We start from the raw sequence: 21,673 nt of genomic DNA on the forward strand, positions 1-21,673 counted from the left end.
TTTCATGTGACTGGTGTCAACAACTTCTGGGGGCGACGGAGTTTGGTGAGCACCGATCCCTTAGTACCCTAAATCGGTGACGGCCCTCTGGAGATTGTGGCAGGGCGACCTCCCACCGGGTTCGCTCCGGAGGACCCTGGCCGGGTTGCGCCACCCAGTGCGCCTTCCTCTTTCTCTGGTTCTCAAGTCTGGCTGCAACACTTGGCACCTAGGCCCACTTTCTTCCCAGGCTCTTCCAGTCTGGACACGCCCAATGGGACACACCACGCCCAAGCCGCGGATCTCTCCGCCAATCAATTTGCTACACCCTAACCAGTAGACCCGCCCAGACTCCGCTCCAGGCCACACCCAAGGCCCCGCCCCTCACGCCTGTCTGTCAAGCCCGCACTGGCCCCGCCCCTGTCTCCCTTTCGCAGTTCCTTCACGTTGGCCTCGGAGCGGCCCGTTGTTATGACGACACGGTCGTAAATCCGCCATCTTCCTGCGGCGCGTTGCGACATGGAGGGCGCGATGGCAGTGCGGGTGACGGCCGCTCATACGGCAGAAGCCCGGGCCGAAGCCGGGCGTGAAGCGGGCGAGGGCGGGGTCGCAGCAGCGGCTTTGGCTCCAGGCGGCTTTCTCGGCCTCTCAGCGCCCTTCAGCGAGGAAGGTAACGGGGTCTGGCGGGCCCGCAGCGGCCGGGGTGGGGGAGGCGCAGCCTGGACTGGTGGAGCCCGGCGGCTCGGGCTGTGGACACGCAGACCTTCCCGGATCCAGCCTTCTCGCGAGCCCGCGGGGCCCCGCAACCCTCTCGACCCTCTTGGACCTCTCTGCGGGGCGCCCACCACACACAGGCCTCCAGTGCGCGCTCGTAGGCACCCAAGCCCCAGTCCTCCCAGTGGACCCAAGCAAACGTCACCGGCCGTGCCCCCTCCGCCCCTCCCACCTCACCTGGCGGGCCATTAAGGTCGTGGCTGGGGCGAGACTGGGGTGGGGTGGGGCTCTGTGCCGGTCCGGGCGTCAGCCAGCAGATCCCTGTGGAAGACAGCCTCCATCTCTCCAGCAAGGTGGAGGGGCGTCTCCAAGATGTTCCGAGAACTTAACTCTGCATCAGCCTTTAGGATCCTGAAACGAACCCTGAGATGTCAATGTTGTTATTCACTCCCACTTTAAGGATGGGGAAAATTGAGTTTCATGGATGTGCAAGTGACCAGGTCACCCATCTAGCAAGGACCCGATTGGATTTCAGGACTGTGTAGTTAGTTCCTCAACTCAGCCCCTTTAGTTTCTGGGTTCTGCTGTCACACATAGGAGGGTGATGAGAATTAACGTGTGTGTGTAAAGAGCTGAGGAGAGTACTGGGACATGCTCAGGACTCATTCATCAGGTACTGATAGCTTTTGGTGACCTCTTAGGTTTCTACTCTGAACTTGTCCCACCAGTCGGTGCATTGGAACATATAGGAAGTATTGGCTAGTGATATTGAGGTCAAGGTGGTCTTGGCTTTGTTCACACCAGTTTCATAGTCTGTACATATTTTTCTGGCCCCTTATTCCGGCTTGGAGAGGGACAGGGCCAACCTGAGAGGGGTCCCTCTAGTGGTTGCTGTGCCCAACTGAACCTGTCCATTGCCTTGTCTCAGTAAAATGGGTTGGGTTCTTCTATAGAGGTTTCTCCAAAAATGTTACCCTAGTGCCAAGCTGAACTCTCATGAGTGGGTAGGAGGTTAAGAGGATGGTAGGCACCTCTTAGTTTGTGACTGTGAACTATCTGGTGGGATTCCCTTTTTTAGATGATTTGGTGGGAGAGTCACAGTCATGATCTGGCCCTTTATTCTCTAATTAATTCAACAAGCTTTGGCCAGCCTCCTTCCATGCACCAGGCCTTTATTAGACTTTGATGTGGGACTGGGTGTGTTTTTTGGGAACTGAAAGACTTTTACAGAAGCAGGACATTTGGGTGGATCTTTAGGTTCATCTGTGTGAACTTGAACCTCAAGTCATTTTTTTAGTTAGGGAGTAGGCATCCATTTCCCCAAGGTGCTGGCAGAATTTGGTGAACTTCCCAGAAGGTGCATGACCCACATTAAGGATTCAATGAGTAGGAAGTCTCTCCTGCAGGTCTTAGGATAGTCACAGTGGTGGTGAGGGACTCAGGTATGGTGGCTCAGGGATGTGGAGCCCCTCTTAACATACACACCTGAGCAGGGGTGCTTTCCTGTTGGGGATCTATGAAATATCAAATCAGGAAGGAAAGAGTGGTTGGAGGCTGGTGATGTAGCCAAGTGGTGGAACACTTGCCTAGTATGTGCAAGTCCCTGGATTTGATCCTCACCACCACCACCAACAACAAAAAGTAAGGGTATTCACAGGGCAGGGCCCTGCTGTTCCTGTGTTTTTCAAAGGCTGACCTTTTAGCAGATCCTGGTGGGCTAGCCTACTGTGCCCCTATATGCCCTACACACTTGAATCAGGTCAGATGAGGAAATGACTTAGAGGTGGTCACTGAGATGTCCAAGGGCACTTTTAGTCCCCAGCAGTCTTTTTATTTTCTGTAGTGCTGGGGATCAAACCTAGGGCCTTGCTATGCTAGGCAAGTAAACAATATCCCTAGTCCTTACCTGTCTTGAATTCTAGTCCTCTACTGTCCCCAGACTGGCTTGGGTAAGTCCCTCTGCTTCAGGCCCTCCTGAGCCTCTTTCCCTTTAAGGAGCTCTTGGGCATGACAGCATCACTGGATCCTTGCAACCTGAGTGTGTGGTCAGGGCCACTTCTACAGAATACTATTCTCCCTGGTGTGAGCCTTGCTTCTGCAGACTTCCAGAGGATGGGGGCTATAACCTGATATTCCCTAGCTCTGGGTGCCCTAAGCACATTTTCAGCAGCCTCTGGGAGGGATGGGGTAGGAATTCTGGTTCTTCTGCCATCGTTGGATGAGTCTGGTCTGGGGTTGGAGGGGAAGCTGGATGGGATACTGGTTGCCTCCTCAAAGTCCCTGACAACGTGCTCATTTCAGATGAGGATGATGTGCATAGATGTGGCCGCTGCCAGGTGGAATTCACTGCCTTGGAAGATTTTGTTCAGCACAAGATTCAGAAGGCCTGCCAGCGGGCCCCGCAGGAGCCTCTGCCTACCACCCCTGCCACAACTGCACTGCTGGGCCAGGAGGTGAGTTGCTACCCCACTGCCACTGCACACACTGCCCTCCCTGAGATCACCTAATAGGAGAAGAAGGCAACAGAGTGCCAAGACATACCTGTGCAGCTGGTTCCTGCTGACTGATGGGTAGGCAGAGGGCAGGCATCTGACCATGGGTGAAGGAGGGTTCAGGCTGTGCCATGAAGAACCTGGCAGTTCTCTGGGACTTTCTGGATATCCTGGGGTATGCTAGCCCTTTCAGCAGCCTGTATAGCTGGGAGACTGAGGTCCCTTCTCTCTGTGGTAATGGCTCTCCAAGAACAGAGGGAAGGTGACACGGCACCCTCAGTAACTGTGTGAGCATGCATGGCTCTGTCAGGCAATTCGGCCCAGTCTATGTGCACTATGTCTGTGCACATGTGCAGCTGCATCGCAGCTCTGTCACAGAATGTATGTTACCACATAGGGGAGACAAAGGGGCTGACATGTAACCGGGGACTAAGAGAGGGTAAATAAGGCAATGCCGCACTGGGGAGACAAAGGGGATGACATGTAACCAGGAACTAAGAGAGGGTAAATAAGGCAACGCCCCACTGCGCTCAGGGCTCAGCCTTTGGATTCGAACTTGCTGGGCCAGTGCCGCACTAATAAATGCTACTTCCTGGTGAAAGCACAGATGTTCTGTCTCTGGGTGAGAATCCCACAACATTTCTTGAGGGCTCATCCTGGATTTAGAGATGGTGATTTCATCTCCCCTGTTGCTAGGGGCCCTGGGACTCGGGGAGAGGTGACCTTGCCTGGTGCCAGCATACAAATTGATCCTTAGGAGATTATCCCTCCCAGAATGCTAGGGCAAGGATCTCAGGAGTACCAAGGAACTTGGTGGAGCCCAGGAACCAGCGCAGTAGTGCCACCTGTCACATAGTAGAAACCCAGGTGCAAGAGGTGGACCTTCCCCTAAGTGGCAGAAGGGGAGCCCGATCACTCTCTAGAGTTACCTGAATAGCTCAATTTCATGAATTAAACTGTACTTTTAACGTACTGGGCTGCAGATTGGAGGCACTGTTTGAATGCGAGTGAATGGTGACTGAATGAAACAGGCTGAGCACGAAGCAAGTGCAGAATTCTGGTGATCCTCATATGGCTTAGAGCAGTGCCAGGCTCTCTTCAAGGTCTACGAGCATGGTCTGGGTCAGGCTGCCAATGCTAAAAGGTGCCTGAAATATCTCCATGAGGAGAGCTGCCAGAGATGGCTTTCTTACCCCTTTCCCTTCTTATGTATGTGATTGTCATCTCTTAGGGGGAGGAAATAGGTGGCAAACAGAGTAAGTTTACCCCCCTAGAGTATATGACTAAAAATTTCAAAAAAGAAACTTTAGGCCTTCTCTGAAATAGATTGACCTTTTTCGGTTGGCCGTCCAAGAGATCACTAGATAAAGAACTATTTATCAAGGTACTTAGGGTCATTGTAGGGACCCATTCTCCTGCATTGACTGTTGGCAAGACATAGTCTTCTCTCAGCTGCGCTCGCTGAGGCTTCCTTTCTGGGAGGGAGCTATTACATCATGATCGCCCAGTGATGGCCCCTTCAAGATGCTGGAGCCAGCGGGATTCTTGTGCCTTGCACACCACTGCTTTCTCCACTGCTGCCTGCACTCTTCGTGCCTCCTGCAGCTGGAGCCCTGAGGCCACACCCCTGAGGCCACCCAAAATGCCCCAAGTATAGCCACCCCATGGCCGCCAGTCTTAAACCCATATACTCTCAGGTGCAAAGGGGACAGTAAACCTTCATATATCAGCCTTTTATTTCCACTGATCTCTTGAATTGGAAAAATCCTCTCCTTCACTGACAAATCTCAGACTATGATTGATTTAATGCAATCTATTATTCAGACCCACAAGCCCACTTGGATTGATTGTGGCCAGTTACTCCTGACTCTGTTTAACACTGAAGAATGCCACCCAATTAAAGTTGTTAAAGTGGTTGGAGGAACCTGCCCCAGCAGGAAGTATGAATGTCCCGGCTTACGCTCAGAGCCAGATCGCTGAGGAAGATCTCTCATGGGACCCTAATGATGACCAAGGATTTCAGATGCTTTAGCATTATCAAGAGGATGTTTTAGGCTGCATGAAGGAAGAAGGAAGGAAGGTCGTGAACATGAGCAAGAAAGACTTCAGAGGTGCTCAGGGATCAGAAGAAAGCCCCAGTCAATTCTATGAGAGGCTATGTGAAATGTTCTGTTTTTACATCGTCTTCAACTCAGAAGCAGATGAAAGTTAGCCAGTGGTTCATGCAGCCTTTGTTGGTCAGACCCAGGGAGACATATGGCATAAGCTATAGAGGCTAGAGGGCTTCATTGGAATGAATGCCAGCCAACTACTGCAAGTTGTGACAAAAGTATTTGTCAACCAAGACCAAGAAGCCTAACATGAGGTAGACTGGAAAATGAAAAAGAAGGTAGGTCTGCTTGCTACCACCCTGGGGAATGGTCAGGGCACTCCCAGAGAAGTGTCCTATTGGGCCAGAGCTGAGGCCATAGAGGGAGCCAACAAGAAGAACCACCTCACCCAAAGGTGACATTAGAATGAAACAAGTGTGCTCATTGCTGTTAAGGTCACTGGAATAATGAGTGTCCCCAACAGTCATAGGATTATCACGCAGTCACTGGACAAAGCAAGAGCAGTTGAGTGGTTCAAGGATAACCAACTACCATGGCAACCATATGAAGTCCTTGAGGATGATTTTGTTGGATTGGCTGCCATGGAAAACTTTGAGGAAGACTAGGACAGACTGGACTTCATTATGTTAGGCCCCCAGGAGCTTATGGTCCATATGATCATGGGGGGTCGGACCATGGACTTACGGTTGATACTGGGGCAGAATATTCGGTGGTGAATTAACCTGAGACAAACCTCTATAGTGGGAGCCACAGGCAGCTGAGCTTGTTGCTTCTTCTTACTGCCTTGCTGGTGCAGTTTAGGCAGCTGTGAAGTTATTCATGAATTCCTATACCTCCCTGACTGTCCTGTGGCTTTAGTGGTCAGGACCCATTGGGAAAGTGCAGGCCCAGATAACTTTTAACTCTCATGGCCAAGCCACCCTGACTCTAGGAAAGCCAGAAGTGAAGATCTTGACTCTCTTGGTCCCCCAAGGAGAAGAGTGGTGCCTCTACATTCTCATGGAAAGGCCACAACAGGGATCTGAGCTTCCTTTCAGAGTATCTGGGGTGTGGGCTAAGACAATCCTCTAGGACTGGCCTGAAACATACTCCCAATAGTAGTAGAAGTAGCTAGGGGCTGGCCTTGAGTGCCAAAAATAATATTGCATTCCTTGCAAGCCACAAATTGAGATCCAGAGACAACTGGAGAGACTTCTAAAGTATGGAATCCTCCAATCCTGCCAGTCATCCTGGAACACACCTCTCCTGCCAGTCTAAAATCCAGGAATAGATGACTATCAGCTGGTTCAGGACCAACGAGCAGTAAACCAGGCTGCTGTTATCCTATGTCCTGCTGTCCCTAGCCCCTATACTCTCCTGGGCCTCATCCCTACTGAAGTTGCCTAACTTACATGCCTGGAAGTCAAGGATGCCTTCTTGTGTATGTACCTGGTCCCTCCGAGTCTAGCAGTCATCATCTTTCAGTGGGAATATCCTGAGAATGGTCCAGGAGTTCCTCAGGGCTGCAGGTTTCTGTAGACTCTGGATACCTAACTTCTCCATCTTTGCAAAACCCCTTTATGAAGCCACAAGGAGGGAGAGGGAGAACCTTTTTATGGAATGAGATCAACAAAAGGCCTTTGAGGAAATCAAGAAGATCCTCACCAATGCACCTGGCTTGGGACTCCCAGATGTGCCTGAGCCTTTCTTTTTGTATGTGCACAGGTGTACTGGGGTTTCAGTGGGAATCCTGACTCAGATGTTGGGTCATGGCATTGTCCAGTGGCATACTTCTCTAAGCAACTTGATTCTGTAGCCTGAGGCCGGCCAGCCATAGAGTGGCTATGGCCCTCTTGGCATCAGAGGCGACAAACTGACTGTGGGACAAGAATTAAATATTCGAGTGCCATACTTAGTGCTGACATAAAGATTAAGGGACAATATTGGCTGACTGATGCCTAGTTGATTGGATATCAGGGAAGGCTGTGTGAAAATCCGCACATCCACCTAGAAGTAGTGTGGACCTTAAACCCTACACCCCTACTGCCTGTAGGGGCAGGTCGACCATACCATGACTGCGTGGAAATTATGGATGAGGTATTTTCCAGTGGATTGGACTTAACAGACCAGCCTCTTAAAGATCCTGATGTTGAATGCTTCACCAATAGTAGCAGTTTTGTGGAAGAGGGAGAACACCTTACTGGGTACTCTGTGGTGACCCTAAAATTCACCATTGAGGCAAAACCTCTGCCAAAAGGAACCTTGGCACAAAAAGCAGAACTTACTGCGCTGACCTGTGCCCTTCAACTGGTGGCAGAGATACATGCCAATATATACACAGACTCTAAATGAGCCTTCACCACTCTCCACGTAACCGAGCTTTGTATGAAGAAAAGGGCCTAATCAACTCATTAGGGAAAGACATAAAGTATGGCAAAGAAATCCTTGAACTCTTAGATGCTAAATGCGCTCCTAAACAGGTGACAGAGATGCATTGTCAGGGACATCAAAGAGGAAGCATCATGGTTGCTCAGGGAAATCATAAAGCAGACCAAGAGGCAAAGTTCATGGCCTTCAACGGGGCAACAGAACCAATGGCCCAAACTACCACCCTATTTCCTAGTCTGTTGGCAAAATTGGACCCCAGTTACAACATGAGAACCCCTGGTTTAAAACTGAGACCCATGTTGGCTGGACAGCACTTGAGGCTACATCCAGCCAACATTTCTACATTCCCCAGCTCTCCAGCATGCCCGAGTGGTGTGCGAACAATGTGAAACATGTGCCTGAAATTATCTGCACCAGGGATCTAAGGCCTCCTCTGGGGTGCAAAGCATTGGAGGGGCCCCATTTGAAGATATAATTGTGGACTTCACTGAGCTCCCTGGGTCTGAAACTATAAGTATTTCTAGTCTTTGTGTGTACTTTCTCAGGCTGGATAGAGGCCTTTCCTACTCACACAGAGAAGGCACATGAAGTGGCCTGATTTCTCCTAAAGGAAATCATTCCTTGGTTTGGAATCCCAGTCACCAAGGGATTGGAAAATGAGCTGATATTCGTGGCTGAGGTGGTACAATTGGTGACAAAAGGGTTGAAGATCACCTGGAAGTTACATACTGCATACTGTCCCGAGAGCTCTGAGAAAGTGGGCAAATGAACTGAATTCTAAAGTAAAAGCTAATCTACCTGTGTCAGGAAACCCACCTATACTAGGACTAGTGAAGATGGGTGAGATGGTCCCCTGGGTTCACTACAGCAGAATGAAACCAGCTTCTCCTGACTGGGAGTATTCCTGAGCCAGCTGTACTATGCAAGTCGGCCATCTGAGAGCCTATGGACAACAGCCCTGCTTTAGTCAAGTGGGAGCTGATGACTAATCTACCCCCAGCAGAAGCTTGAGGAACTGATCACCTGCTGCGATAAATGGACTGTTCTTATTTCCTTTATTGGCCTCCTTGCTATAATGATTTGGCATGATCACCTCTTGTCCATCTCTTTGTTGTGATCTTCTTAGCTTTAATTTTTTTTTTTTTTTTTTAGTGATACTGGGGACTGAACCTATGGCTTTGTGCATGCAAGGCAAGCACTCTACCAACTGAGCTGTATCCCCAACCCGTTAGCTTTAATTTTCACAATAGGATTAGCAGAGGCTGCTCTAGCCAGCTGGCACTAGGTTTAGAAGTCTCTATGAGCAGTCTTTTACCTCCTTTTGATAGGATGTTTCATTGCTATTGGCTATGTCTGACCTGGCTCTTGTTTGTGGACTTAAGTTCTTCATTCTGTGACCCAAACCTTCACATGACTTGATCAGGTGAGCCATTGCCACAACCCTACTTTATTATATCCATTTTTACTGTCAAGTAAGTTTCAGGGACCTGTAAAACATAATAAGATCACCTATTCTATCTACTAGCAAAGGGGACCAATACACTTGTTTTGACCCATAGTACTCCCCAACTGAGGAGTGGCTAGAGATCTGAAGCAGTGACAATATGGGTCAAATAATTAACTGATCCCAAATTATTGATCCCAAGCACCCAGTGTCAGTGCTCTTTGACATGTGTGAAGTCATAGATAAGTACTGATCTTTATGGTCTGTAGAGGTTTGTGGGGGGTTATTTTGGGAACGGGAGTACAGGCTCTATGATAAAAGCATATTAGCAGCCCTCTGCTGAACCTGGTTGCATTAATAACAGTGGTTATTGTCCCTCCTGGAGCTGTTTCATGGTCTACTTGGCAGGTAAATGTAACACACCAATTCTCCAAAAGGGTGATGCCATGCTCAGCTCTAATCCAGGAGCCTGTAACCCTCTTAATTTTACTATCCTTGACCTAGGGGATTCAAGATGGAAAATTGGCCACAAAACTGGTGTAGTTGTATATGGGTGGGACACAAACCCCTAGGTCCCAATACACATCAAAGGTACCAACTCGGCTGGGTACAGTAGTGCACACTTGTAATCCCAGTGATTTGGGAAGCTGGGGCAGGAGGATTGTGAGTTCAAAGCCAGCTTCAGCAACTTAGGCCCTAGGCAACTCAGCAAGACCCTGTCTATAAATAAAATATAAAAAAGGGCTGGGGATGTGTCTCAGTGGTTAAGCACCCCCCAAAAAAGGCACACTTGCACTTGCACTTCCCTGCACCAAATTTTTCATTCCTTTCATGAAGAGATGAAAACCGAATTCCCCATCTCCTCCAAAACCAGAAACCTTTTCCTAGCCTTAGCAGAAACTATAGTTCAATCTCTGAATATCTCTTCTTGCTAGTGGGTAGAGACCTTCATGAGCCCTGTAGTGAAACAATGTCTCTTCATTCAACTACTGGTGTTTGGTTCCTGAAAATCTCAATTATTGGGAAATATTGTCTTACCTGAGAGGGCAAACAGTTTAACATCTCAGCTGGAACTTTACCATGACTGGGCACAAAATTCTATAACATAACTACCCAGAAAATCCAGTGGTAGGGATCCTCAAAATCACATAGAAGAAAATCCCACTCTGTCAAATTTCCCTAACCTCAAACAGGGCTGGGATAATGCCGGCATAGATATCAAATGGAGAACCCCAGGTGGACTGTACTAGGTATGTGGAAGGGCCTGTCGTGCTAGACTACCCCAGTTCTGCTCCTGATCTTGTATACTGGACAATTCACCCCTCCTTTTTCTCTTTCCATTAGCTAAAGGGGAGCAGTTGTGAGTCCCTATATATGAAGACCAACGGGCCCAAAGTGAGTGGCAAGCCCTGGAAATCCAAAACTGGAAAGATGATGAATGTCCTCCTGAAAGGATAATTCACCATTATGCCCTGTCACCTGTACTCCCATCTGTATGTTAAATATTATTATCAAGCTACAGGCTATAGTTGAAATTATAACTAATGAAACTGCAAGAGCCCTCAATTTACTGACCAAACAAATGTATAATGCTATTTATTTATCAAAATCGCTCAGCTCTAGACTACTTGCTTGTTTCTGAAGGTGGAGTATGTGGGAAATTTAACTTAGGCAACTATTGTGTACAAATAGATGTTGAAGGCAAGGTCATGGAAAAAAATCATGGATTGTACAAGAAAGATCACCCATGTCCCTCTCTAGATCTGGAAAAGTTGGAATCCCAGGGAATTATCTGGAGGATGTTTTCAAATTTTAGGGGTTTGAAAACTTTCATAAGTGTTATGGTTTTAATGCTGGGGTCTGCTTACTCTTGCCTGCTACCCGTGGTTATGAGGTCTGTCTCCAGTTTCATGGAAGCTGTCTTCGAAAGGAAAATGGCCACATTGTGAGTTTTTAAAAAAATATTTATTTTTTAATTATAGGTGGACACAATATCTATTTTATGTGGTGCTGAGGATCGAATCCAGCACCTCAAGCATGCTAGGCAAACACTCCATCTCTGAGCCACAACCCCAGCCCCCATATTATGTTTTGATATTATGGAAATATAAGTTGTTGGATCAGGATGATGCTCTTTAACCCTGAGGGGATCTGAGCATTAAAAGGGGGACTGTGGTAAGGGCTCTCCCAGAACAGAGAGAAGTGATATGATGCACTCAGTAGCTATGTGCACATGTATCCCCAGAGCAAAGGGACCACATGGCACACATGTGCAGTTACCCAGTCAGAATGTATGTTACCATATAGGAGAGACAAAGGGGCTGACATGTAACCAGGGACTAAGGGTATAGATGGCAACAGCCCGCTATGCTCTGGCTCAGCCTTTGGATATAGATCCTCTGGGCAAGGCTGGCACTAATAAATGCTGCTTCCTGCAATAGTAGTATCATGGTGGCTTTTGTCTTTTTTGGCCTGCCTCCTGTCTTATATACATAATTTCTGGGAATCTCACAAACCAAGCAGCATCCCGTGGGGCTTGCCACCTTCTCATAAAAATGGTGCACTTTGTTGAGTCCCAAGGTGTGCTGGAGCTGTATGTCGTCTTACGACCTTCCATAACACCCTTGCTCAGCAGAGGGAGTGCTTGCCATCCTCATGGGACAGAAGAAAGGAGGCTCAAGAAGTCAGTGGCCTCAGGCCACCATCAGAGAGTGGTTCAGATGACACTTGAACAGGGTGGTTTCAGTCAGACCTTGTGCTCTTTACCCTCTGCCCCCTCCCCAAGATGTTGTCTTCTCCAGAAAGGCCCCCAGCCCCAGGGCCCTTCCTCTGACCTGACTGGGGCTGTGGGTATGGGTGTTGCAAGTCCATTCCTCACCACAGCCCAGCTTCGTACCAGCGTTGCTAGTGATTACCTAGTGGGTGTTCAGTGCTCCATGCTCCATGTCCAGCCATGGTGACTCAAGGCTTAGAGTGATGGGCTCGACCCTCCAGCCCCGGGTTGCAGGGGCTGTGGGCCTTTGGGGAAAGAGCAGCGTCCCCACCCCAGCCATTTTGGAGGACATGGACCAGGTCTGTACTCCCCAAGCCTACTTCTTCAAAACTTTACTGCAAGGGAGTCCAGGCCCTTCCCTTGAAATTCTGGAGACCACAAATGCATCCTCTCTGTCCTCTGTCCCCTATCAATAGGTGGTGCCAGCAGCAGCAGGCCCAGAAGAGCCCATCACCGTGGCCCACATTGTGGTGGAGGCAGCCTCTCTAGCAGCAGATATCAGCCACGCTCCTGACCTTGTTGGTAAGCCAGCTGCCTAAGGTGTCACCGGTCTGATAGCTGTCTGTACCTCTGCTCTCCTGAGAGCTGGCCTAGCCATGAAGGGGTGGAGGCCTGGTGTGAGCCTCCCCAGGCAGGGCCTACAGGAGGAAGGTGTATCAGATGCCAGGCTTTTCCAAGAGGGGACCAGGACATTCCTTGCTGCATCTGCAGTAGCTTGCACATGAGCTGGTTGGTGCTCCTTCATGAGCTGGTTTCTCTCTTCTCCATGTTCTCCCAGGCTGTCTCTGCCCTCCTAGAGTCTTCCTCACTTATCAGCCACCCCCTGCTTTCTGCCCCCGGCAGTACCCAGCATGGGGAATCCCTGAATGGCCCACCCACCCTAGCAGTTGGTTTTGGAGGGTAGGTGTGGGGTGGAGTTGCTGCTGCAGCTGGCCCCAACATGCTCCCTGACCTTAACCTTCCCCAGTGCTTTCATCAGCATGTTCTCACAGGGCTTTTATGAGCATAGGACGCTGAGCCTCTTTAATGGCTGTGTTTTAAATTTAAATGCCTTGCTGATTTGCACTGGGAGAGGGGGTGTAGCTAGGTCTGGATTGGGTTATGTGCTCATTAAGTGGGGACCACTGAGTGTGCAGGGGGACTTTCAAAGGGCAGCCCAGGCCTTGACAGGTGGGGATGAGTAGCTGGGTAGGGTCTGATGTGGTGGGAAGTTGGGAGGGACCTGTTGGTACTTGGAGTGCCTGCTGGGTAGGGGCCAAGGCAGGTGGATGAGTGGGTAGCTGGACAGGAAGTAGGTTTGGGCAACAGGTAGGACTTGGCCTTGGGAAGTAATGGGGACTGGTTGGGGCAGGAAGAGGGAAGATGTATAGGGGAGGCCAGCCTTTGGTTTGGGAAGGGGAGCCTCTGAATGGGCAAGCCTCCCCAGGGAGGAGGCTGGGACACCTGTCCTGGTCTCTACACCGCCTTTCCTCTGATTTCCCCAAGACAGAGACACTTCTTATTACCACTCAGGCTTAGGAATGTCCTGTGTCATGTGGGGGTGGGGCTGTGCTCTGGCCTTGGCACAGAGTTCGGTTTCTGAGATAGGTGGTGTCATTTGGGAAAACAAATTCCCTACGTTCCAGCAGCATATCCAGGCTCTGGGCCTTTGGCCAGTCAGGCCCTTTCCACCTACCTCTGACCTCCAGTGGTTCTAAGCCTTTGCTTGGGATGGTAGCCATGGCTTGTACTTCAAGGGTCCATCTCTGGGTACTCCTGTCTCTTGCACACTTGAAAATGTCCCCCTTTGTAGGCCTCCTGGGTGGGCAGGAGCCAAGAGCTACCAGCATTTCTATTGGTCTTGGGTAGGGAAAGGGCAGTGAGGAAGATTTGCTGTGCTGGGCTCAGTCCTCTTGGGTACAGGGTGCAGTCAGCAAGGACTAAGGGGTGACAGCCCCTCCTGCTACTGCTTTGGACACAAACTGGTTTCCTCTTGGGTTGGTGTAGCTGTGTTCCCCTTAGTCTCTTGCCCATCACATCTCTGTCCTCTGGGAAGATACTCCTGGGGCATTGCGTGTGTCAGCCAGGCATGGGCAAGAGATGCCCTTAGTTGTTTCTGAGTCATGGTGTTTTTATTGTTTCGAGAGAATGACTTGTCACAACAAGTCTCCAGCTGGACAGAGAGGGTTCTAGGAGGCATCTTCACAGTTGTTTTCCACTTGTCACTTTTACAAACAGGCAATGGGAAGCGTGTTTATGGCCTAGTCTTGCACATTGTCAGATATCTCAGCACCTCATGACAAGTGCAAAATCCCAAGTTTCTTTTTTGGGGTATGTGTGTCCCTGGATATTGAACCTGGGGTGCTCTACAACTGAGCTACACCCCCAGCCCTTTTTTTATTTTGAGACAGGGTCTAAGTTGCTGAGGCTGGCCTCAAACTCGTGATCCTAGTGCCTCAGCCTCCTGAGTTGCTGGGATCACAGGCATGGCCATTGTGCCCAGTTCCACCTTCCGTTCTTGGGGCTATCTGGGAAGTGTTCACACCCTCCCATCTCCTGGTAACCCCAGCTTGTGGTGGGACAAGGCTCCAACTGGGCCTGCCTGCCTGCCTGTCCACCAGCATCCCAATCAGAAGATGAGTTGAAACAACATCTTTTTCCCTAGTGGGATTGGTGCAGTCAGCAGGACAGATGCAGAGAACTGGGCTAGTTTATCCTGTCTGTGCCCAGGCACCTGTTGCCAGGACCCACAACCCCCTCCTTGGCTTAGGGGAAGGGACATCTTTGCTCGTGGTGGGTCTCTTTACTAGGTACATTCTGGGAGTGCTGGATCTCCTCCAAGCAACTTCATGGAGGGGGGTTGTTACCCTGTCAGGCTGACCTCAGGCTGAGCAGCTCCCTGCTGGCCCCTTGGGGCCTCTGTGTTGATTTTCCTCAGTGTTGGTTGGCTCTGGGGCTTAGCCCAGAGCAGCAGTTCCCATGCCAGGGGCAGGGATGGTCTGGACAGTTCCAGGGCATTTAGAAGTCTCCCTCTTAGGAATCCTTGCAGGCAGGGCTGTGGTGCAGCCCAAGGCTTATGTTGACCTGCCTTTCCTTAGGCAGTGGGCACATCAAAGAGGTCATTGTGGCTGCTGAGGCAGAGCCAGGGAACAACGAGATGGCTGAGGCCCCAGGCAGTCCCAACCATCAGGGGCTCGGGCTTGCTGGGGAGGGCGAGCAGGCCCAAGTCAAGCTGCTGGTGAACAAGGAAGGCCGCTACGTGTGCATGCTGTGTCACAAGACCTTCAAAACGGTGAGCCCCTGGGGCCACGGGCCGGCCAGGCCTCCTGCCTGCTCCTGTCTGGGGAGGTGCCCTGAGCCTTGCTGCCCCTCCCCTGCAGGGCAGCATCCTCAAGGCCCACATGGTCACCCACAGCAGCCGCAAGGACCACGAGTGCAAGCTCTGCGGGGCCTCCTTTCGGACCAAGGGCTCACTCATCCGGCACCACCGACGGCACACTGGTGAGCAGCCTGGGGCCTGGCCCTGGGGACACCCTACCCAGGCCTTGTGTCCCTAGCTCCCTGGCAAAGTGGCAGGGGTTCCATGCCCGCCTCATCCTTGTTACAGGTTGTCATTACCCCAGGGATGACTCCATTCTCTCCACAGATGAGCGCCCCTACAAGTGCACCAAGTGCGGGAAGAGCTTTCGGGAATCGGGTGCGCTGACCCGTCACCTCAAGTCTCTCACCCCATGCACAGAGAAAATCCGCTTCAGCATGAGCAAGGATGTGGTTGTGGGCAAAGAGGACGTATCTGCAGGTGAACGTGGTGGGGAGGCTGCCTGGGTTCCTGGAGCTGCTGTTCCTGGCCTTAGCTGCGGGCCCAGGTGCCACCAGTGGGGGTGTTCTTCAGAGACTCACTTGACTCTGCCTTAAAGGGTCGGGCACCTCCACGGTCGGGCCGGTTACTTCATCATCAGTGACAGGCGAATCCATGGAGACATCACCTGTGATTCACCTGGTGACAGATGCCAAGGGCACCGTCATCCATGAAGTCCATGTCCAGATGCAGGAGCTGCCCCTGGGCATGAAAGCTTTGGCTCCAGAGGTAGGGGCTGGCTCAAGGAGCCCTGCAGTGCCACTTTCCTTCTGCCTGCTCAGTGCCAGGTTGTGTGTAGGGCACTGGCTCCAATAGGAATAGGAGGTTTGGGTCTACCTCTACAGCTGTCTGTTTGCAGGGGAGGTGGGAAAGCTCCTTAGCAAATAGCATGTCAGAAGGAAAGTGATCTGGGGAGTCAAGGCATGACAGGGGAGGACTTGGCTTCATCCTATGAGATTCTGAAGATGTACACAAGACCTTGGGGGACCCTGGGCTTGGCATGGGTCTGCCTTGTGTGGTGGGAGGGGTGGGTGTTTTGTGTTGGGCTGTGTGGTCAGCCTCTTTCCTTCTGCCTCCCTGAAGCCCCCAGCTCCTGAGGAGCTTCCCTGTTCTCGTGAGGGTAGTCGTGAAAACCTGCTGCACCAGGCCATGCAGAACTCTGGCATTGTTCTTGAGAGAGTTGCTGGAGAGGAGGGTGCCCTGGAAGCAGCCCCTGCCTCTGGGTCCAGTCCACAGCCCCTGGGAGATAGATCCCCGGAATTGCCACTGCTGGAAGTGCAGCCGATGGAGACAGTAGGTGTTTGTGCTGCTGGGATGCTCCTTTGTGGGTTGGACACTGGTGCCTCCTTGCACTGCCTGTGGCATAAAGTAGCATTGCTTTCTGGAGTGACTGTCCACTGGCCTATTTCTGCCCTCTCTGGTGCTGTGAGGCAGACTGCCAGGATGGAGCCCTGGGCCTTGTCTTTGGCACTGCAGGGGCAGAGCCTGCAGTGGGTATTAGATGCCTGCCTGTGATTCCCCAGCAGATGTCCAGCGAGGCTTCCACTGTGCCCAAGACCCACCCATGCCCTCAATGCAGTGAGACCTTCCCAACAGCAGCCACCCTGGAGGCCCATAAGAGAGGCCATGCAGGTGGGTGGCAGGAGGGTGGATGGGTCCGTGGACAGCGAGGAGCAGGTGGGCTTTGGGCAGCGGGCCTGGCTGATGCTGGCTTGGCCGCAGGGCCAAGGCCCTTCCCCTGTGCGCAGTGTGGCAAGGCCTTCCCCAAGGCCTATCTGCTCAGGAAGCACCAGGAGGCGCATGTGCACGAGCGCCGCTTTCGCTGCGGGGACTGCGGGAAACTCTACAAGACCGTCGCCCACGTGCGCGGCCACCGGCGCGTCCATTCAGATGAGCGGCCCTTCCCTTGTCCCCAGTGTGGCAAGCGCTACAAGACAAAGGTGGGCTTCTGGCCCCAGGATCCTGGCGCTGACCCCATCCTCAGCTCCCTGTCCCTGGGGCCAGATGGGCCTTGTTCCATGTCCCAACTTCCTTCCTTACCCCAGCCTACCCAGTTGGCTCAGGCCAGGGGTGGGTGGGGAGAGCCCTGGCTTCCTGTGGCCAAGGTCAGGCTGTCATGGACTGGTCTCTGCAGAATGCCCAGCAAGTGCACTTCCGAACACACTTGGAGGAGAAGCCACATGTGTGCCAGTTCTGTAGCCGAGGATTCCGGGAGAAAGGCTCATTGGTGCGGCATGTGCGGCATCACACAGGCGAGAAGCCCTTCAAATGCTACAAGTGCGGCCGTGGTTTTGCTGAGCATGGCACACTTAACCGGCACCTGCGCACCAAAGGTCTGGGCCAGCAGATGGTGGGAGGAGGTGAGGCTGGGGGTCACTGAGCCCTGACTGAGCTTCCTGCTGGCAGGGGGTTGCCTTCTGGAGGTGGAGGAGGTGCTGGTATCAGAGGAGAGCCCCTCAGCAGCTGCCACCGTGCTTGCGGAGGACCCCCACACAGTGCTGGTAGAGTTCTCATCTGTGGTGGCCGATACCCAGGAGTACATCATTGAGGTGTGTGGCAGGCCTGGTGGGGCTGGGATGGCACTGGGACAGCCCAGGCTGACCTCAGATGTTCTGCCCAGGCCACTGCAGATGACACAGAGACCACTGAAGCCACAGAGATCATTGAGGGCACCCAGACAGAGGTGAGGGGCTTGGCAAGGAGTGGGAGGGCAGCCTGGCCTCCTGGACACCTTGGGCTGAGCTGTGGCCCTGCAGGTGGACAGCCACATCATGAAGGTGGTACAGCAGATTGTGCACCAGGCCAGCGCTGGGCACCAGATCATCGTGCAGAATGTGACCATGGACCAGGAGGCAGGACTGGGTCCAGAGGCAGCTGCTGCAGACACGATCACCATCGCCACCCCCGAGAGCCTGACTGAGCAGGTGGCCATGACACTGGCCTCAGCCATCAGTGAGGGTACTGTGCTTGCGGCTCGTACAGGTGCAAACGGCACTGAACAGGCTACTGTAACAATGGTGTCATCAGAGGACATTGAAATCCTTGAGCATGCAGGCGAGCTGGTCATTGCCTCACCAGAGGGCCAGCTTGAGGTACAGACGGTCATCGTCTAGCATGGGACCTGTGGGGTCCCAGCTAGGCTGGGAAAGGGACAGGGTTATCCTTGTACTGGTCCCGACCTGAGTGCCCAGGACTGCCTGGCCTGGTAGAGAAGACTGCCCAGAATTTCAGGTGTTCAAATCAGACGGGGAATGTAAATATGTGGTTTTTGTTTCTTTACAATAAAACATGAATAAAATATGTAGCTTGTGATGTTGGGGCCTGGTCCTGCCTTCACAGGTATTGCTGGTGGCCCCCATCTGCCCAGGCAGTCCTCTAGGTTTCTGTGCCTGGCCAGTAACTCAGGGCTTCTGCCAGCCCTGGCGACTCAATGGTGTGGGTGTCACTGGTATGTTGATGGGCAGCCTCCTGCCACTCCCTACCCACCTGTGATCCCAGCTTCCCCAGGCCTGGGGCAGGGGGAGGAGATAGGTGCTGCTTCCCAGACTCCTACCTACAGCTGCCTTTGGAAGGCTGAGAGAACCAGGAGCCTCAGGTTGGGCTGAGAAGCCTCAGCTTTTCATGGAGGTGAAGACAGTGCTGACCAGGCAGCAAGAGAGGCTGGGCCAGGAATGGGACTGGTCTTTACTGTCGTGCTGCCTGTTCCAAGAGGATGTGGCTCAAGAAGGCAGATACTGGGTGACCTAGTTTCTGGGAAGGTGGAGACAAGAACAAGCCTGGACCATGGGTGTGGCTGTCCCTCTACCACAATCCTGAGACTTCCTTGGGGAGCTATCAGGGGCTTTGGGGATGTTCTGGGACAGACCTGGGCACTAGAACTTGCTCAGGGTAGGTTCTTTCTCTTGCCCTCTGGGGGGTCTCCATGAGAATGGGAGTCAGGAGTTGTAGCATCCACTCCATGGAGGGGGTGGGGCTCAGTTATAGCCCAGCCCCTTCCTGAACCAGGGCCTCAAATAGTAGCCAGTGCCCTGGGGCCAGAGCCAGTTGTCAACTAAGACCGGGCAAGTCTGTCCAGGGCCAGCCACAGGCCCCCAGAAGGAACCTGTATCCCTCCTTGGACCAGGACCCCTGAGCCTCTGACACCGCCTCTTATCCACATCCAGGTAAATTTTGAGGCCGAGTTGAACTGGGGACTGGGTGGGAATGGCATCCTGACTTGGGACCTCAGTTTCTCCATCTAGTGGGAGACTGGTCATGGGGCTAAGAACCCATCCTGAGACCTGGAAAGTGCAGTAGAATGTGCTTTTGCTCAGGCCCGTGCTGGGCCACAGACCCCTCCTGGACCATAGCTGGGTGAGGATTGGTGTTACTGGCCCATTCCATCTGTCCTTTCCAGCCCACTTCCCTGGTGCCATGAGCAGGCCCTGGGTCCTGCTGGCAATGCTCTGGGCACTGTGGGCCATAGGGGCAGCAGCGCTGCGCATTGGAGCCTTCAACATCCAGAGCTTTGGTGACAACAAAGTGTCTGACCCAGCCTGTGGCAACGTCATCGCGCAGGTGAGGCTTGGGGGCTGGAGGCGGGGCTGCAGCTGGGGTTTGTGGGCCAGTCAGCGAGGCTGCTCACAACTCTGCACCCGCGGTCTCCTCCGCCAGATCCTGGCTGGTTACCACATCATGCTGGTACAGGAGGTGCGTGACCCGGACCTGAGCGCAGTGTCAGCGCTCATGGAGCAGATCAACAGGTGCAGTGGGCAGGGTCTAGCGCCATGACCCCTTGCTGCGAGGACAGGCTTCATGCCTTGACCTGGGGCCTGGCATATCTCTCCACAGCGTGTCGAAGCATGAATACAGCTTCGTGAGCAGCCAGCCTCTGGGTCGGGACCAGTACAAGGAAATGTACCTGTTCATTTATAGGTGCGCTTGTGGGCTGCAGGGAGGGGGCATGCAGGGCCAAGGTGGCGGCTCAGCGGACCGCCGGTTCTCTGCTTCCAGGAAAGACAAAGTGTCGGTTGTGGACACTTACCAGTACCCAGACCCCGAGGATGCCTTCAGCCGCGAACCTTTCGTGGTCAAGTTCTCAGTCCCTGCCACAGGTGAGGCCAGCCCCGCCCCTACTCCGGTCCCATCCTGTCCCTTCCCGCCCTAACACCAGCCCGCCCCCACAGCTGTCAAGGAGCTGGTGTTGATTCCACTGCACGCTGCGCCACACCAGGCGGTGGCAGAGATCGACGCCCTCTACGACGTGTACCTGGACCTGATTGACAAGTGGGGCACCGACGTAAGCTCCGCGCCCCGCCCCCCATCCCATAGGCGAGCTCTGGGAGTCTGGGCCTGCGGGCATGCAGCTCAGACCCAGCTTGGTGGCGCCCGCAGGACATGGTTTTCCTGGGCGATTTCAATGCGGACTGCAACTACGTGCGGGCACAGGACTGGGCGGCCATCCGACTGCGCAGCAGTGAGGTCTTCAAGTGGCTCATCCCGGACAGCGCTGACACCACGGTGGGCAACTCCGACTGTGCCTATGACCGCATTGTGGTGTGCGGAGCCCACTTGCGCAGGAGCCTGAAGCCTCAGTCAGCCTCGGTGCATGACTTCCAGGAAGAGTTTGGCCTGGACCAGGCCCAGGTCGGTGCAGGCAGGGGCAGTTCCCATCCCTGGGCCTGAAAGACCCTGGCATACATGGTTGTGAGGGCCTGCCAGTCTATTCCTGCTTCAGACAGGCGGTTTACAGTTAGCACTTCCCACCCTACAAGGGCACTCACGGTCAAGGATCCCTAGACCTTCAGGGTGTGCCCCCCATCCCCAGTCTGGGAATAGCCTCAGGGGAGGACACCCAGGTGGCTCCAATTCAGGGGAGGGGGACAAGAAATAAGCTGCCTAGCAGGATGGCTGAAGTTCTGTCCCCTTTTCTTTCAGGCTCTTGCCATCAGTGACCATTTTCCAGTGGAGGTGACCCTCAAGTCCCACTGACAGCCCTGTGGCTAGGCTAGGGCACATCACCTGCAGACTTGGCAGCACTGTGGATCATTTGGGGTAGCAGAAGAATGAATGCAGGGAAGGGTCAGCTGGGTGTGAAAGGGTGGCACAGTCACATTACAGTACTACTCAGAGCCTCAGTGTCCCATCTGTAAGAAGGGCTAACACCACCTACCTCAGAGGGTTGTTGTGAGGAGTACCCTCCAAAGTTGCCTAGCTAGTGCCTGGAACATGTTTGGGTAATAAATAAGCCACTGGGCCAGGACCACTCTTGGGCTGACTCTGAGGCCTCTGTCTCTTTTTAGGACTTAGCCCTTTGATGCAAGCCTTGGCCCTACAACCTGGTTAGGTCCATGATCTCTGGTCTCTTAGGGAACAGGGACAGCTTGGCCTGCCCAACTCATGTCCTCATGGAAACTGGCCACCTCCAAACCATGCTGGCCTGGAAGTCAGCTCAAGGAAGTTCCCTCCTCTTTGTGT

At 52.8% G+C, this 21,673-nt stretch overlaps 2 protein-coding genes across 10 annotated transcripts; both read left to right on the plus strand.

Moving 5' to 3' along the window:
• Positions 1 to 416: 416 nt before the first annotated feature.
• E4f1 (E4F transcription factor 1) lies at positions 417 to 18,517 on the plus strand. Of its 8 annotated transcripts, none has more exons than XM_021734924.3 (16): positions 422 to 649; positions 2,995 to 3,146; positions 10,452 to 10,502; positions 11,002 to 11,052; positions 12,297 to 12,402; positions 14,958 to 15,151; positions 15,240 to 15,360; positions 15,506 to 15,658; positions 15,777 to 15,946; positions 16,301 to 16,510; positions 16,744 to 16,849; positions 16,940 to 17,157; positions 17,352 to 17,550; positions 17,624 to 17,766; positions 17,838 to 17,900; positions 17,974 to 18,517. In XM_021734924.3, the coding sequence occupies exons 1-16, from the start codon at positions 499 to 501 to the stop codon at positions 18,328 to 18,330; spliced, it is 2,445 nt and encodes an 814-aa protein (XP_021590599.1). In that variant the 5' UTR covers positions 422 to 498; the 3' UTR covers positions 18,331 to 18,517. The 8 variants fall into 8 exon arrangements, with proteins under 8 accessions (XP_021590601.1, XP_040133656.1, XP_040133657.1 ...); XM_021734923.3 differs by having other exon boundaries at positions 423 to 649; positions 16,741 to 16,849; XM_040277722.2 differs by having other exon boundaries at positions 420 to 649; positions 16,741 to 17,157.
• Positions 18,518 to 18,666: 149 nt separating this feature from the next.
• Dnase1l2 (deoxyribonuclease 1 like 2) lies at positions 18,667 to 21,461 on the plus strand. 2 transcript variants are annotated; one of them, XM_021734928.3, is made up of 7 exons: positions 18,667 to 19,774; positions 19,871 to 19,959; positions 20,048 to 20,131; positions 20,210 to 20,310; positions 20,383 to 20,495; positions 20,591 to 20,842; positions 21,134 to 21,461. In XM_021734928.3, the coding sequence occupies exons 1-7, from the start codon at positions 19,631 to 19,633 to the stop codon at positions 21,185 to 21,187; spliced, it is 837 nt and encodes a 278-aa protein (XP_021590603.1). In that variant the 5' UTR covers positions 18,667 to 19,630; the 3' UTR covers positions 21,188 to 21,461. The 2 variants fall into 2 exon arrangements, with proteins under 2 accessions (XP_021590603.1, XP_077880589.1); XM_078024463.1 differs by having other exon boundaries at positions 18,667 to 19,380; positions 19,614 to 19,774; positions 20,048 to 20,310.
• The last annotated feature ends 212 nt before the right edge of the window (positions 21,462 to 21,673 follow it).

The sequence above is a fragment of the Ictidomys tridecemlineatus genome, chromosome 10, assembly GCF_052094955.1.
Source record: "Ictidomys tridecemlineatus isolate mIctTri1 chromosome 10, mIctTri1.hap1, whole genome shotgun sequence".
NCBI classification, from domain to species: domain Eukaryota; kingdom Metazoa; phylum Chordata; class Mammalia; order Rodentia; family Sciuridae; genus Ictidomys; species Ictidomys tridecemlineatus.

Bases quoted from the DNA above. Each gene is read 5' to 3' on its own strand.
- E4f1 (XM_040277722.2), top strand. From the start codon at position 499: ATGGAGGGCGCGATGGCAGTGCGGGTGACGGCCGCTCATACGGCAGAA. The intron at 3,147-10,451 runs GTGAGTTGCTAC...TCTTTCCATTAG, and splicing joins CTGCACTGCTGGGCCAGGAG to CTAAAGGGGAGCAGTTGTGA. The intron at 17,767-17,837 runs GTGTGTGGCAGG...TGTTCTGCCCAG, and splicing joins CCCAGGAGTACATCATTGAG to GCCACTGCAGATGACACAGA.
- Dnase1l2 (XM_078024463.1), top strand. From the start codon at position 19,631: ATGAGCAGGCCCTGGGTCCTGCTGGCAATGCTCTGGGCACTGTGGGCC. The intron at 19,960-20,047 runs GTGCAGTGGGCA...ATCTCTCCACAG, and splicing joins CTCATGGAGCAGATCAACAG to CGTGTCGAAGCATGAATACA. The intron at 20,496-20,590 runs GTAAGCTCCGCG...TGGCGCCCGCAG, and splicing joins TTGACAAGTGGGGCACCGAC to GACATGGTTTTCCTGGGCGA.